The sequence below is a fragment of the Hyaena hyaena genome, unplaced genomic scaffold (assembly GCF_003009895.1).
Source record: "Hyaena hyaena isolate Hyena2069 unplaced genomic scaffold, ASM300989v1 scaffold_318, whole genome shotgun sequence".
Lineage (NCBI taxonomy): Eukaryota > Metazoa > Chordata > Mammalia > Carnivora > Hyaenidae > Hyaena > Hyaena hyaena.
Genome location: NW_024080949.1, coordinates 1,638,860 through 1,656,200, shown reverse-complemented (window position 1 = coordinate 1,656,200; position 17,341 = coordinate 1,638,860). Strand labels below are relative to the sequence as shown.

Sequence of the window (17,341 nt, the reverse complement as noted above, 5' to 3'; positions counted from 1 at the left end):
TTTTTTTTCTTAGAGTGCGTTTCTTTTTCACTTACAGCTAAACACTCCTGTACATTCCTGATGATCAGATTTAAATTAATTTTCTTCTTCACTTTGATAGTGGCTTTGTATTTTTTTTCTTTTGTTTCAATCTAAATAATGCCCTCTGGTTCACAACCAATTACTTTTCGTGAAAACTTTGATATTCCTTTTCCTAAAACCATACTGCTTCCTCTCAAAAAAAAAATATCTAAGCCTGTAACATCCTGCCTTTTCCATGGAAGTGAGCTACATCAGCATTTGGATACCCAAAGTATGAAGTTCCACTAATAGCCTCAAAACCATTCCACTAGACTTGTAGCACAGCAGTTGTTTAAAGTTCATAGTTTATTCATAAAAGTATTAAAAATATATGCATTTTTTGGTTAGATACGGTGTATGGCCAATGTCTTTTGAGAGTATAAGGAAGACCTTGTTTTTTCCGTTAGGTGTGGAATTGTGCTGTCCAGTATGGTGGCAGCCACTAGGAACGTGTGGCCACAGAGCACTTGAAATGTAGCCAGTCCAAATTGAGATGTGGTGTAAGTGTAGAATATATACCTGACTTCATAGACCTCGTGCAAAAAAAAAAAAAATCAAATACCTCAACAATTTTTATACTGATTACACGTTGCAATCATAATATTTTAATATATTGGGTTAAATATATTATAATTAATTTAACCCCTTTCATTTTATTTTTTAATATGGTAACTACAAATTTAAATTATATATGTGGCTCACATTGTATTTCTACAGTACAGCACTGGTCTGGAAAATCTTACACATTTACTTGTCTTTAGCAACTACTATCCCTGAATTTTTTGCTTCCGAAGGAAATTTGAGAGTAAAATTCCAGTCTCTCTGAGCAAAAAAATTTACTTAGTTTTCCTTGATGGTTCCACTAGGGACCTAAATATATAACATATCAAAGTTAGAAGTATATCAAAATCATTTCCAGAGGGAAACAGTGGGTTAGAGTCTTGCCTACCTTGGTATATGTTGAATTTTTTCCCCGTTTTCAAAACCTGGTTAAATTTGCACAGCGATGTCAAATCGCTTCCTCAATAATTTTTTATAGTTACAAAGCCAGTGTATAAAGAAGACAGTTGCATTGTTCTGCAGTTTTGCAGGGTCATATAGTGACTTGTTCTCATAGAAGCTAAGAATGACAGAATGAATCAACATATTCTACAGCTAGTTCGTTTACATCCTGGAAATTGACAGCAAGACAGGGTGACCATTTGTAATCCACCTAACTGAGCTGGAGACCAGGAGGTAGGGAACAGATAAAAACATTCTGCTTCCTGCACTTAATATCACCTGATGTTTGGGTTTGGGGTAACTCTGTGGAAGTAATTTACATTAATATTCTGTATGAAATGAAACATCAGAACCAAAGAACTTTATTTTGGAATTCCTAATGGTTTGTGCTGGTAATTTCTTTTGCTCCTCAAGATCTGTTTACAATAGCTTTATTGAGATATAATTCGCCTACCACATGACTCACCCTTTTAAAGTATACAGTTCAGTGGTTTTCGGTACATTCATGCGACCATCGCCACAATCCAACATTAGAACCTTTTCCTCACCCCAAAGAATAACCCCATGACCCCAGCCCTCAGCACCCACTCATCTACTCTTTGCCTCTTTGGATTTGCTTATTCTGGACATTTCATAAAAATGGAATCAAACACTTTATGGTCTTTTGTGACTGGCTCCTTTCGCTTAGCATAATCGTTTCGAGCTTCGTGATGTAGTTAGCAGAACCTCATTCCTTCTTGTGTGAGCAAATAATATTCCCTTGTACAGATACATTGTATTTTATTTGTCCATTCATCAGTTGGTGGGATTTGGATTATGCTTTTTTAACACATAAACACCTGGTGAAGGTACTATTTACATTCGGTACTAACCTTCTGCATTCTCCTTTTAGCCTCATAGTAGTTTAAGTAGGTGTTGTTAGAGTCGCCATCATATTTTAGGAGACGGAATGGAGGCTCACTAAGCCTAATTTGCTTCAGATCGCATGGCAGTTAAGAACTAGAACTTGGGGGGCGCCTGGGTGGCTTAGTCGGTTAAGCGTCCGCCTTTCGCTTAGGTCATGATCTCGCGGTTCGTGGGTTCGAGCCCCGCGTCGGGCTCTGTGCTGACTGCCAGCTCAGAGCCTGGAGCCTTTTTCGGTCTGTGACTCCCTCTCTCTCTGACCCTCTCCTGCTCATGCTGTCTTTCTCTCTCTCTCCTAGAAATAATTAAAACATTAAAAAAAAAAAAAAAAAAAAAAAAAAAAAAAAAAAAAAAAAAAAAGGAACTAGAACTTGGACCCACAGCCTGTTCTTCTGGCTCCAAACTATGTGATTTCTTCCTTGTTGCCACAGCCCCATCTCCCTCTGGTGCTCCTGCCTTAGTGGTTTTGTTGAATAATTACTTTGTAGTTAGTTTCTTTGCTAACTTTGTTATTGCTTGATTTAATACACTGTTACATACAGCACATGGACTTGAAAAACCCTTTTAATGTGGCCTCTCCTGATAACTCGATAAGGCGGGAATGTTTTCTGGGTGACACTATACCTCGTAGTTTAGCAACAATACATAGAACAACAGAGTGTACAGGCCCAAGGGTGTGCTCGAGGGCTCCGTTCTTTTCCCTAGCTCATGAAAAACGTCTGTAATGACCTATATAAAACCATGTTTGCATTATTAGAGCTAGTTTATGATATTTGTAAAAGCCCTGATGTGGAAACTTTTAAATTGTATCCGTCTTGTAGTGTTATACATAGAGAAATGCTTAATACAATCTTTTTTTGAGTGAAAATATAAATTCTCTCTTGGATTCCTTTTCTTTCACAGGGTTCGGTAGCTATAGCTGGTGCTGTTATTCGCTGGCTAAGAGATAATCTTGGAATTATAAAGAGCTCAGAGGAAATCGGTGAGTATGTTCTAACAAAGGGTTAGAATATAAATAATGAAAATTTTTACCTTTGCTTTCTGTCAGTACTTGTGCTTTGAGCCCTATGTGACATAAAATTAAATGGATTCCTACTATGAGGTTGATTTATACCTAAAAGGCTATTTGATGAAGATTTATAAAACAACAGATTGACATAAATAGTGGCGGTTATTCATAAACTGGCAAGGTAGGGCATAAAAATTACCCAAGTGTAAAACTCAACAGCAAAGATGGCCAGAGTCTGCAGGTAGAGTGGTCCAGTTACATTTATCTGATGAGAAGGTGCTTTACCTCTTACTTAGGTCACAGTGAGCGCTAAAGACTCCAGCACCCATCACTTAAGCAGTGATATGGCAGTTTTCCATCTACAGATAATTATTTGATCTCATTTCCCTGCTCTTTCATCTACTTGTTCACTTCAGCCTGAAGGGGAGACCATCAGAAACATTGTGGACTGGGGGCGCCTGGGTGGCTTAGTCTGTTGAGCTTCCACCTTTCGCTTAGGTCATGATCTCACGGTTCATGGGTTCGAGCCCCGCGTCGGGCTCTGTGCTGACTGCCAGCTCGGAGCCTGGAGCCTGTTTCAGTCTGTGACTCCCTCTCTCTCTGACCCTCCCCTGCTCACGCTGTCTCTCTCTCTCCTAGAAATAAATAAAAAAACATTTTAAAAAATGAAAAAAAAAAAAAAAAGAAACATTGTGGACTGGGGATGCCCTGGAGGCCACTTTTTCATCTCCTAGTCAACAACCTTAAAAGTAGTAGAAATGAGTTACAATTCCGTAATGAACGCAGTCCAGTCCCTTTACTTCCCGCCTGGTCGGTCGTGCTGTCGTGGAGGTATTCCGCGTGGGGCAATTGATTCTCCTTGCTTAGTGCTACGGTTAGGAACATGGGGCTCCAGGGGCGCCTGGGTGGCTCAGTCGGTTAAGCGTCCAACTTCGGCTCAGGTCATGATCTCATAGTTCATGGGTTCGAGCCCCGCGTCAGGCTCTGTGCTGACAGCCAGCTCAGAGCCTGGAGCTTCTTCAGATTCTGTGTCTCCCTCTCTCTCTCTCTGACCCTCCCCTGTTCACCCTCTCGCTTTCTCTCTCCCTCTCAGAAATAAGTAAAACATTAAACAAAAAAAAAAAAAAAAAAAAAAAAGGAACATGGGGCTCCACCAGTGAATAAGAAATCAAAAGCCCTAACCTATTTTTTTTTCTGCAGCTGTGTTTATTGAGTAAAATAATAGAATATAGTGGAGTGATTTTTGTTTCTCTCTCTTTTTTTAATGTTAGAAAAACTTGCTAAAGAAGTAGGCACTTCTTATGGCTGCTATTTCGTCCCTGCATTTTCCGGGCTGTACGCACCTTACTGGGAGCCCAGTGCCAGAGGGTAAGAACTGCATACGAGGTAATGCTTTTGTGGGTCTTGATTTATTTACTAAAGTCGCTAATGACTTCTTAGTTCCTAGTTTCCTATCTATTTTCAAATGATTTTAAAGTGTCGAGGAAACCTCGTCTTGTTTGGAGAGCATAACTTCAGAACCTTTAAATCTCAAGAAGTTACAAGTCATCTGACAATAAGGCCCTGCCTGTCATGTCCACGTTCGTGTCAGTGTTGTGATGGTTTATCTTCAAGGCATCTGTAAGTTATGCACAAGGGACATCGTCCAGATGAATTCTGATTTGGTGTTACGTTATTGTCATCTGTTCATTTGGATCCTGGACTTTTTCCTGTGTGCCTGCAGGATTCCGGACTGAATGGCTTTTCCAAGCTGCTTCTCGTTTATGTCCAGTTTTTTTTTTTTCATGTGCATTTTTCCCCCTGAACATCTGTATCTCCCAAGGTCAGCCTTTCCATATTCAGGACATTTCAGATTGATGACTCGTTTACTCCACTCTAATCGTACAGATCTTTTTTTTTAATCTTACAATTCTTTGTGTGTGTTTTTAGGATCATCTGTGGGCTCACTCAGTTCACCAATAAATGCCATATTGCTTTCGCTGCATTAGAAGCTGTTTGTTTCCAAACCCGGGAGGTAATAATATGGGCCTTTCTCTTGTGCTTGATGTGCTTTTATCACTTTTAAACAAATTGTATATTAATGCTGAACATTTATTAAATATATTATAAGTACCCAGGCGCGCCTGGGTGGCTCACTGGTTAAGCATATGACTCTTGATTTCTGCTCAGGGCATGATCTCATGTTTTGGTGAGTTTGAGCTGCACGTCGGGCTCTGCGCTGACCCTGAAGAGTCTGCTCAAGATTCTCTCTCTCTCTCTCTCTCTGCTCCTCCCCTGCTCACAGATGTTTTCCTCTTTTTCTTAGCTATCATTTCCTTTTTAAAAAATGTTATTATTATTTTTGAGAGAGAGAGAGTGTGTGCATGCAAGTCGGGGAGGGGCAGAGACAGAGGGAGACAGAGGATCCAAAGCAGGATCTCCACTGACAGCAGAGAGCCCGATACGGGACTTGAACAACTGAGCTACCCAGGCACCCTGTTGTCATGACCTTCTGAGTTCCTGTTATCCGCCGGGTGCCCAGTGTTTTATACTTGGGGGGATGCTAAGTGGTCCATGTTGGTCAAAGGAAATGAATAGCACAAACAGAGGCATCGATGCAGGAAACTAGGGTATAAAATTAGGGTGTTTGGCGTGCCCGGCTCTAGGGGTGAGGGCAGAGGTGTAGTGAGAGAAAAGATTGGTGTGTCTGGATCAAGGAAGGTTTGGAAGACCAGAATAAGAAATCTAAATTTTCTTTTTACTTACATATAGTATATACAGTGCGCTCTTGGTTTTGAGGGTAGATTCCCATGATTCATCACCTACATACAGCACCCCGTGCTCATCTCAACAAGTCCCCCCCTCAGTGCCCATGAGCCATTTTCCCCTCTCCCCCGCCCCCTACCATCCACCCTCAGCTTGTTTTCTGTATTTAAGAGTCTCTTATGGTTTGCCTCCCTCCCTCTCTGTTTGAAACTATTTTTTCCCCTTCTGTTCCCCCATGGTCTTCTGTTCAGTGTCTCAATTTCCACATATGAGTGAAAACGCATGATATCTGTCCTTCTCTGACGGGAAATCTAAATTTTATTCTGTAGACTTTGGGAAGCTCTTGAGCAGAAGACTGCCATTTGCAGAGATGTCACTATGAAGTAGGAGTGTAATTATGTTCTCTGCATTGGTTTCTTCAAGATTTTGGATGCCATGAACCGTGACTGTGGAATTCCGCTCAGTCATTTGCAGGTCGACGGAGGAATGACCAACAACAAAATTCTTATGCAGCTACAAGCAGACATTCTGTATATCCCAGTAGGTCAGTAAGCTTTCGTTCCTTTAAATTCCAAAAGTAATATTTCTTTTGGAAGAAGTGGGTTTTTGGCATATGTAGCTGCAGAGATGTTGCTGAAAGCTGTTGGTGTTGCCCTCCTCCCCCAGTGAAGCCCTCGATGCCAGAAACGACCGCCCTGGGAGCCGCCATGGCAGCAGGGGCTGCAGAAGGGGTCGGTGTTTGGAGTCTCGAGCCTGAGGATTTGTCAGCGGTTACGATGGAGCGGTTTGAACCCCAGATCAATGCTGAGGGTATGTTTACAAAATGAAAATTTAGGGGCACTTGGCTGGCTCAGGCAGTAGAGCGTGCCACTCTTGCTCTTGCGGTCGTGAATTTGAGCTCCCACGTTGGCTGTAGAGATTACTTAAAAATAATTTTTTTTAAAGAATGAAAATTTAATGGTATACTGTGGAGAGGACCTCAGTGAGAGTTTGCCTTTCTGTTTAGTTGTGAGTTAAGACATTAAGTAAAATAGCAAATGCTTCTGTTTTTAGATTGCCAACAAGCATATTGGGGTACACTGAGTATGAGAGGAAAGGTTCCTTATATTTTTAAAATGTTTATTTATTTACTTTGAGATAGAGAGGGGGGCAGGGAGGGGGAGAATCCTAAGCAGGCTCCATGCTTAATGTGGGACCTGTCCCGGGGCTCAATCTCCCAAACCATGAGATCATGACCTGAGCCAAAATCAAGAGTCAGACGCTCAACTGACTGAGCCACCCTAGCACCTCAGAAGTTTCTTATATTTAAAAAAAACCTTCCAAACCCCCCCTTTTTTTTTTTTACCATTCACTTCTACTTAGAATCTTTTCATGCAGAAGGATAACAGTAGCCGCACTATCGCTTTTAACTTGATAACCCCCTTTTTTGAAAGTAAGGGAGATCGATCAGCCACTGCACTGGTCATCTTTGGTGCCAGTGGCCTAGTTTTAGGACCTGATTAGCTGGGCTAAGGGACATTCTGGTAACTGTTAAGCACAGCGGGTAGCCATTTTGCTGACAAAAGCAGCAAAAATGTAAAGACGTGAGCCTTAAATACCTAAATACCTGATTCACTCTCCTAACAAACTAAGCTCTGACCGACACCTTTATAAACATATAGTGGTGCATCTCTTAACTTGAAATAAGTGTGAGCATAAAAATAAGGTTTTCTATACATTGTGATAGGGTGCTCTCCCTAAGGAAAGAAAAAAAAATTCTCAAGGCACCCTGGTTATACATGTACGTGACAGAGTCCCCCAAGACCTGGTAACGTGAGCCCACTTCATCAGACGGCATGTTTGTGTGCTTCCGTATATGGGAGACAAATAAGTAAAAAACTATGCCACATGGCATTTGGGCTCAGTTCTTCAGGTGCAAACCCAACCGAGCAGTGCTGGCATGAATAAAGGTGCTTCCTAGAAAGAAAAGCCTCAGTGTCACGACTCTGTGCGATAATCCTGCTACAATATTGAATTTGGGTTTATAAGTTTTTTAAAAACTTACGTGTAAACTAGCATCCAAGTGGCTTTTACACTACTGGGAAATAAGCTTCCAAATGCATTTGTGTTTAATTTTCTGGAAGACTAAGCCAGCGCTTCTTAATTTTATTCCTTCCCACAGACAAGAAAAATGGATTGTAACACTAATAATTTCATAGTAACACTAATAATTTTACAGTCAGAGAGTATAGCATGTAACTTGATGTAGAAATGTGTTTCAAGATCTGATATTCTGTCTTTAAGTAATTTTTAACTTTTAAACTTGCATGAAGTGTGGAGTTCAAAAAATACTTCTAAAAAAAAATCAGTTTTTTAATAAACCATCTTCAGAGTGAGTGTATGGTCTCTAGATGCTAATCCCGCTCTTGAGCAAGGAAGTTTTGTACAAAGAGTTTTCAAAACTCTTTACTGAGGAGAGCCTTTTTCACTGTTTTTTAAGGCCTTAGCCCAGAGTCAGTCAGTTACGCCAGCTGTTCTTCCCTTCGCCAGCCCTACTCCTCTCCCCCCAACGCACAACGGGTGTGCGCGCGTGCGCACACACGTGCATGATGGCCATCTCCATATAAACAGTTCATTCTCCAGAAAACTTTTTTTTTTAGAGTTGAATACAGGCCAGAAATTGTCCCGACGTGGGGATACAGAGCTGAACAAGACCAAGTCTTCGCCCTTCAGGGGACTCCTGTATCTTGGGAGAGGGAGACAAAGCCATGACAGTTGACTGTGGTAGCTGACAGCCTGAGGTGTGAAGGACTGTGGGAAGACAGGAGGGGCATAGCAGGGTCCTGGAAAGCTTTCTGAAACAAGTGATACTTGAGCAGTGTCACAGGTGCTGTGGGAAGGCTGAGCGGCCTGACAGGGACATCTTCATGCCTGGTCCCTGTTGTTAGAAGTGTGGTATGGGTGGACACACCGGCAGCCATTTTTGTTTAGACCTCTGGATTTCCTTCTTAAAGAAATCCTGTCTCACAGAAATGCAATTTGAATCTTGTGAGAAATCAATACTTGTTCAGTCCTTCAGCAAAACCAAAAATAATTCTCCTTCTAGTCTTTCCATATTACAGTCTACCCTGTATTTCAGATCTCCCCACCGCACCCCCCCAAAAAAGAGAAACGACATCAAATAGTATTTTCCTTTCCAATTCATCACTACTTATTTGTGAGTGGCCTGGTCCTCACAGGTAGGCTGTGTCCCAGTCTCCCTTTACCTGTACACCATGCTCAATTGCCCCTTCACCTTCCAAGCAGGTGTGTCTCTGAGTCCCTGGCCGTTGCCAGCACCCGTACTCTCCCCAGTCTGAGTTCTGGTAAAGCCCCATGCAAGGGGCTTACTTTAATACGTGTAACAAGTTTGTTCAAAATGCTGAGTGAACATAAGTATGGTGTGTAGAATATCTCAGTAAACTAGTTTTCAAACGTATGTTTTTCCCACCTTCTATTTCTAGAAAGTGAAATTCGTTACTCTACCTGGAAGAAAGCTGTGATGAAGTCAGTGGGTTGGGTTACAACTCAGTCTTCAGAAAGTGGTAAAAATGTTTTTATTATTCTTGCCGCTTTGCCTTAGTATGTTAAATAGCTTATTTAAGTGTGTAACCATTTACACTTAGTAAGGCTGCTATGAAGAAAAGCAGTGTCTTCTGTCCAGAGCTTCTAACATTTTGAGAACAGTTTAAAAATGTAGGTTATCAGGTTGATATATACGTACCTAATTCTTTCCCGCCCTTTTTTCCTTATTAAGTGTATTCCTGGTACTTCAGTGGATAACTTAGTTTTCTAAAAGAAAAATTATTTCTTCTCAATGAAAAAGAAAATCAGCTAGATTCTTCTTTTTATTTTATTTTTTTCACTTAGTGTCTTCTTTTACCTTTTTGGGGGGCTGTCTTCATGACCTGAACCAACCAAAACTTGTATCAATTTCTCAGTCTATTTCACTACTTCCTAGGCTGATTCCAAGTTCTTAGTGAATGTACATTGGCTCAGAGAGGAAGAAACATACCAAACAGTAAATTAGAAGTGTCCTAATAGATTGGGAAATGCTCTTGGCAGAAAATAGAGGACCAGTTTTTTCAATCACTTAAGTAGGCAGGTGTTGGGCTTAAGTAAACCACTTACTTGTAAACAGCATTAAGCTGACGTTACTATGTACTTGATAATTAAAGAGACTCAAACACGCCTTTAATATGCCATAGTATTTAATCTCTCTGCTAAATGCCAGATTGAGAACATAATGAATAGAATGATGTCCAATAATATACTGAAGCATATACTTGGTTAGAGAGAGAAGAGTTTATAAATGAACTATTACCTGCCTTCTCTCCCCAAAAGTGAGTGTAGAACCACTTCCAATGTATCTGGCTTTTCGGAGGTGCTTGCTGGAACCGTCTCTCACCACAGGTCACTGCGATCTGTACTTCCCGTCCTGGGCACTCCCACCTGAAGCTTTTGGTTTTTGTCCTAAATAAGCTTCATATCCTTTTTCAGTCTTTTGTTCTTAGCCACACTTTCCTTTCCAAGATGGTGGGAAATCTTTCCTTACTATGCCTTTTGCAATTTTGACACCTTTTAAAATTAACCCCCTCAGTCACAAGTGCTTTTCTAGCACAGTGCTAACTGCTGTGCAAGATACAACAGACATGCGCCCTGATTTATTTTATTTCCTACTTGTCCTTAGTCAGTGGCTAAGGAAAAGTTGAGTCCTATGATTTCTTTGAGTCTTTGGATTTTATTTTATTTTTTAATGTTTATTTATTTTTGAGAGAGAGCGAGAGAGAGAGAGGGAGACACAGAATGTGAAGCAGGCTCCAGGTTCTGAGCTGTCAGCACAGAGCCCAATGTGGGGCCCAAACTCACACACCGTGAGATCATGACTCATAAACCCATAAAACCCATGAACCCATAAACCATGAAATCATAACCTGAGCCGAAGCCAGACATTTAATGGACTGAGCCACCTAGGTGTCCCTGGTTGTTTGTTTTGGTTTTTTTTTTTTTTAAATAGCACAATCATCCCTCTGTCCCTCCCCACACAACAGGGAGACATACACATACACACACACTTCTCCTTAGTAGTAGCTGAAGATGAAATTTTAACTGCAAAATTCCCACAAAACCAGTTGATCATTTTCACTTTGCATACCTTAGTGTCAGTAAATTTAAAATGAAAGAAAAGGCTGATGAAAGAAAATTACATGGTTTCTTTAGTTCTGCTATCAGCATTGATGATAAAAGTAATTTGATTTTTTTGGAGAGTTTTAGATTTTTCACTTTTTTTTTGTTCCAGTTAGACCACAGTGATTTTAAGCCAGAGTTTGGAAAGGTTTTATAGTAGATTTATGAAGAACACTCTAATGTATGTAATATGTTGAGTCTTTAAGCTGTATATTAAATCAGAATAATGATATTCAATCAATGACATGCTAATTGTATTTCTTTAAGCAATATAAGCTATGTAAGTATATATCAATAAGCTGTACAATAGTAACAGTACTGATAGAAACCTGTTTTAGGGGCGCCTGGGTGGCTTAGTTGGTTAAGCGTCCGACTTTCGCTTGGGTCATGATCTCGCGGTTCGTGGGTTCGAGCCCCGCGTCGGGCTCTGTGCTGACTGCCAGCTCAGAGCCTGGAGCCCATTTCAGAGTCTGTGTCTCCCTCTCTCTCTGACCCTCCCCTGCTCACGCTGTCTCTCTCTCTCTCCTAGAAATAAATAAAAAATATTTAAAAAAAAAAAAAAGAAACCTGTTTTAATATCTTGAAAGGATACTAGAATTGCTACCTGGTCTCTTATTCTCTTTAAGTTGCTTTCATTTATGAAAAAAATAGTATGTTCTCTTAATTTCTAATGCAGTTTGCCACTTTTGAAGAAGTATTAGTTTCTTATTTCTAGCCATATTTGAATATATTCTAAACAATTTTTAACATACATTTGTATGTGTTTAAAATGTAGAAGTGATTGGAAATGTGATACTTCTTGGAGAGAGCTTATCATAAGTGATAAGCTTGGCTTTGCACTCCAAATTTGCACTCCAGACAGACCGAAACAACATTTTAGAAACAGGTCACATTGGTTTAAATGTGTTTAAATGTGCACAGCTATCAAATAACCAGTGTGTGTTTGGAGATATATATCAATCACCAAAAAGGATATATTTTCATTAAATCAGTGCCACCTAAATTGGTAAGGACTTGTGAGCGCAGGGCCTTCTTCGCAAGCTAGAACTCACTGTAGCCATAACGGGAAATCAGTTCTCAGAACTTAGTGTATGCAAGTAACAAAACCAAAAAAGAAAAGAAAAAAAAAAAAAAAACACCTAGCATAACTGATGGCTTGCTCTAAAAGAATTAGAATATATGATCCCTTTCCTAAAATCAGATTAAAATGTGGTCTCCACAAATGTGGAAGCAAAAAGAAACTTTGTTTTTATCTGAAAAATAACATAAGCAATGGTAAAAGGAAGAAAAATGGTTTATATCCCTACCTTCTAAGGACAAAGAAATACAAGATGAAGGGAAAGAACCCTTTCCCAAAAAGGCAAAGAAATGCCGATCCAGTGGTTGTATATTCTTAACACTTGGAGGTTAATTTTGAATATGCTTTTTTTTTATAAAGAGCATTAAATATTATAGATACATAATTTTTAAATTCAAGAAAATTTTATGTGTATAAAGAATATTCTTTAACGGAAGGGATTTTGACAGAATTCAGGTTAAGAAATATCAAAACAACCATATTCTCAGGCAATTTTTTAATTTTTATTTTAAGTTTATTTATTTATTTTGAGAGAAAGCACACGTGAGTATAGCGGAGGGGCAGAGGGAGAGACAGTCCCGAGCAGGCTCTGTGCTGTGCAAAGCCAGACATGGGGTTGGATCCCATGAACCGGGAGATCATGACCTGAGCCAAAATCAAGAGTCAGACACTTAAACTAGTCAGCCACCCAGGCATCCACAGACAGTTTTATTAATTTATTTTTTTTTAATTTTTTAAGTTTATTTATTTTGAGAGAGAGAGAGACAGCATGAGTAGGGGAGGGACAGAGAGGGAGGGAGGGGAAGAGCTAGAATCTCAAGCAGGCTCCACACCATCAGCGCACAGCCCGATGTGGGGCTCCAACTCGTGAGACCGCGAGATCATGGATTGAGCGGAAACCAAGAGCCAGATGCTTAACCAGCTGAGACTCCCAGGTGCCCCAGCAGTGTTTTTAAATGTAGAATCACAGGGCACCTGGCTGGCTCAGTCGGTAGAGCTTGTGACTCTTGATCTTGGGGTCATGAGTTTGAGCCCCATGTTGGGGGGAGAGTTTACTATAGAAAGATAGATCAATAGATAGATTGATTGGTTCATACAATTTAGTGTATAATTACAGTACTATTATTAGCTACATTTCCTTACACAGCAAATTCTATTTATTAAAACAAAAACCCACCAAATCTTATTCCTGAAATATTTACTACACTCTATGTTATCTAACTTGGATTAAAATAAAATAAAATAAAATAAAATAAAATAAAATAAAATAAAATAAAATAGAAAACAAAACGAATATTTTAGCAAAAATAGGGTTTGAGGTTCATTTTCACCAGAGCAATATCACTCTTCTCAAGTAGCTACGGGATCTCTAATTTGACTCGTGGGGGAATTGGATTGCGCAATTGGTATCTCCAGGGGAAGACGCAAGAAATCTAAATTCAACAGCCTCCCAAAAAGCTCTCCTTCGCCTCTCTTTGGCTTTGCCAGTGGAAGGCTTATGTGGGTCTATATGGATTATGTTCTTGGCTCCTTGTGGCATGCTATCTGTTTGTTAACTGTCATAAGCCTTCTATATTGATTATGTTTTTGATTTAAAGTAATAACTATTTGCTAGCTTTTACGAATATACTATTTTTATAACTTGTTTTGTTTTGCTGCCATGTGATTCTTAACACAAATATTGTAATTATGTGTCTCTCTTTTGGTTTGCTTGACTGGAATCCCCTTCTACTTGGATGACCACAGGTGACCCTAGTATCTTCTGTAGTCTACCCTTGGGCTTTTTTATAGTGAGTAGCATGGTAATGTTAATCGGAGCAAGGTACATCTCAGGTCAGTTGCTCTTTAAATTAGACAATTTTATTAGTTAGCGCTAATGTATTTGTGTATAACTCAGCAGCACATGTTCAGTGTTTTTCATTCTCCCTATGCTTAGGAACCTGGAAAATCCATGAAAGGTCTAATTAGTTAGACCACTTAATCTTTGGGGCAGTCAGAAGTGAGGACTGTGACCCTGCCTAATTCTCTTACTTTTAGTAAATGACCATTTCTTTGGGGGGCTACCTTCTGTGGCAGCTGCAGCACTAAGCTGGCGTGAAAGTAGTCTTGAGAATGCTTACAGGGGCAAACTTTCCAGACTGACAGATGACCCCTAAAGTATACTTCTGACATTCATTGCATTGGCTTTCAAACGTCCAGAAGTTTGTCACGCCTCAGAAAGTTTGCCCTGCAAGTCTTAATATTTCAGTTCTGGTAAGAGTTTCAGCCAGAATACGTCTGAGCAGAGCCTCTGGAAAACTCTAGAACTGGGGAAACCCAATAGTCACTTTTATTTTAGTTGAAAGACTGTATTTTGTGAACTGCAGTTTTAAAAATTATTGCTAAAATAAATCGGAGTTGAAATTAAAACCGAATTATTTTTTGCACGTTAACTTCAGAATATTCTTATAAACGTAAAATTTTTCAGCACGTTGTAAAATCCATTGCATAACCTGTGTTAATTTGAATGTAATAATCATTTTTGGAAGCTGTTCCTGATGGTAGCTTGATTTTTCTTCAAGTTAAGGGCTTAAATGGCAATGACTTTTTCCATATGTTACCAAGAAAGTAAAATGTTTCTTACAGTTTCATAATGAAAGAAATTATAAAGAGTTAAATTATTTCTCTTAATTAATTAGATGGTAGCCTGGGTTTAACATATAAAATATAAAGTTAATTGACCTGGAGGCAACACCTGATTGTAGAAACCAGGGAAGCCCGAACTCCACTGGCATCATCAGGTTAGAGCCGCATATAAATACAAAATGAAAACTATTGACACCAGCAGACCATTAGGTTATCTTTTAATGATACAGTATGGATTCCTTGTATGAGAACTTCAAACTAGATTACCTTTTTTCCATATTTTTCCTACTCAGAATAAATGTGTTCAAATCTTCTGCTTCCATAAAAACAATACCTCATATTGGTATTAGCGCTTTACACCTTACAAAGGGCTTCTCTATACGTAAGCCTGTATGCAATTAGCAGGTGTCCATCTTCTTTCTGCTTCTTGAGAATGTTTGGTGGAGAAGTCTAAATATTCCCTAGAACTATAATTTAGATTCATAAAGAAATTTAGAGGATACTTTAGGAAAGGCTCTATTGTTTTTTCATTATCCTCAGTGTTTCTGGCTGCCTAATGATGGTTTGGGAAAGGGAAAAAAATATTGCAAGTGAATGTTTTCACTGATTATTTTTCCCTCCTGTTTCCCTCTTGGTACCATGGCAGGTCAAAAGGGCCTGCTCTCTATGAAAACTGAGGCCTATAGCCTATCTCGAAGCTAAGGGGTATGTTACTTGTCCAAAATCTCAGACTTCCAAATAGATAAGGTCACCACCACCTTTCAGTTCTTTCTTGGTAACATATGCTGAGATTTGAGAAATGTGGGAATTGTTTGCGTGGGTAAACAGTTAGCGGTAGTGTTAATATTTGCTAATTTTGGAATTGGCCTAGTTTTATTTGTTGCATTTTAACTCTGAAGCAGTATTTAGAAATCATGTGGAATTGCTAGCTCCATAAATGATTGAATAGTCTTCATTGCCTTAATTCTTGAATTACATGTATGTTGTTATTGATATATATGGTTTTTGTCCCCCATTTTAGGTATCCCATAAATAATCCCAACTCGTGGATTCCAAAGATGCGAGCTCTTTGCCTAATGAGAGAATCCAACAACTGTCTCTTAATGTGATGACACTATTCATAGACTCTGATTTTATTTATAAGCCACTTGCTGCATGACCCTCCAAGTAGACCTGTGGCTTGAAATAAAGAAAATGCAGCAGAAAGAATGCTTTAGAAACATTTGGTGTGTTTTTTAACCTCAAGAGTTAAGATTGGACCAGCCACCTTGAGGGCTGACCCCTCCTTTGCCATCGCATCCTGCCCCATTCCCTCTGAGATCTAGGACGAATTCAGATCCTTCATTGGAATCTTCCATCAAACATATTCAAACGCTGATGGTCTGGGATTTGATTCTCCGTACCACACACACTTGCTTAAGAGGTGATTACTAACCCGCTACAAATGAGTGGCTTTTTGCTTGTTTCTTTTTGACAGACCCTAAAAGTCCTCCTTTCTGCACAGTAAGGAGACCACAGCACCTTCACTGAATGCTTCAATGGAAACCTCTGCTAAATTCTTAAAACGGAAATTTAGTAGTCTCATAGCTTAGATATCTTGCGGAAAGGTATTTGCCAAAAACTGAAACTGCAGACATTTTACATGGTCTTGCGAATTCACTGAATTGCTGTCTGGATCTTACAGGGAAGGACCCTTTCTTTCTTTTTTCATCTCTCCTTTTTATATTTCTTACTTTGTATGTATAACATACATGCCTATTTTATATACTGAGAGTAGCCCATTTATAAATCAAGAGTACATTTTACGTGATCTCACTAAATACACTGAATCTCTATCTCGATCTTATAGGGAAGAACACTTTTTTTTCTTTCCATGTCCTTTTTATATTTCTTACTTTGTATGTATAACATACATGTCTTTATATTTTATATACAGAGGGTAGCCCGTTTATAAATTAAGAGCACATTGTATCCAGTAGGTTATAATGGGGCAGGTCTTAAGTGGACCACTATGTGTATAAATATTTTGGGGGAAACACTGTGTACATTTTTGGGCAACGGTTATGCATATTTCCCAGGAGAAACTTTTTCTTAAAGAGCCAGCATTTAAAGTTTAAGTATATGTTCTATGTCAATAAAAGAAAATGTACTTTATTATGACTTCACCTATAGTTCTTATACCATAATTTTTATTTCATTGTTTTAGCTGGATATATGTTTTTTAAAAAGGAAAAAAGAAAAAAAAGCTGTGAAATGCTACAGTAAACCTTGTTTTCCAACACAAGCTCTAGTCCATATAAGTTATTTTCCTTTGACATAATTTTAGATACATTTGGGACTCTTTGGAGGGGATATCAAAAAAGGTTAAACGTTGAAGTAGAAAAAAAACTTTGGGAATCAAGCCAAGGATATTTTTCTATCCAAATGTGTTATTCATTGCTGGTAAGCAACCAGTTTCTATTTGAGATCCCAGGGAAATACCTCCACTCACTGTCCTATTACAACTGAAGCAGGGTTTGCAGTTAGAAACGGCTACCAATGAAACCATGAATTTCTCAAAATATTTAGTATTACATGTGATAAAAACCAACATAATCTAGCCTCTTAGTGTCAGGCTTTTAAATCTTAAAAGTAATTGCTGTTTACCACAAATAAGAAAATACTGCCTCCTGATTATTTTCTTCAACCAGTGCTGAAAATGGGGAAGTATTTAT

The 17,341-nt window shown here is 39.1% G+C and overlaps 1 protein-coding gene across 4 annotated transcripts in view; it reads left to right on the top strand.

Annotated features, from left to right (window-relative positions):
* Positions 1–16,792, top strand: part of GK (glycerol kinase) — a 78,645-nt gene extending 61,853 nt beyond the window's left edge. For 3 of the 4 annotated variants that reach the window (XM_039248763.1, XM_039248762.1, XM_039248761.1), the window contains 8 exons: positions 2,869–2,947; positions 4,246–4,342; positions 4,904–4,988; positions 6,143–6,263; positions 6,386–6,529; positions 9,202–9,282; positions 13,749–13,835; positions 15,649–16,792. In XM_039248763.1, coding sequence (XP_039104694.1) covers positions 2,869–2,947; positions 4,246–4,342; positions 4,904–4,988; positions 6,143–6,263; positions 6,386–6,529; positions 9,202–9,282; positions 13,749–13,835; positions 15,649–15,659 — 705 coding nt within the window. In that variant the 3' untranslated portion in view covers positions 15,660–16,792. The remainder of the gene's footprint in view (positions 1–2,868; positions 2,948–4,245; positions 4,343–4,903; positions 4,989–6,142; positions 6,264–6,385; positions 6,530–9,201; positions 9,283–13,748; positions 13,836–15,648) is intronic. The other variant, XM_039248764.1, reaches the window with a different exon arrangement.
* The last annotated feature ends 549 nt before the right edge of the window (positions 16,793–17,341 follow it).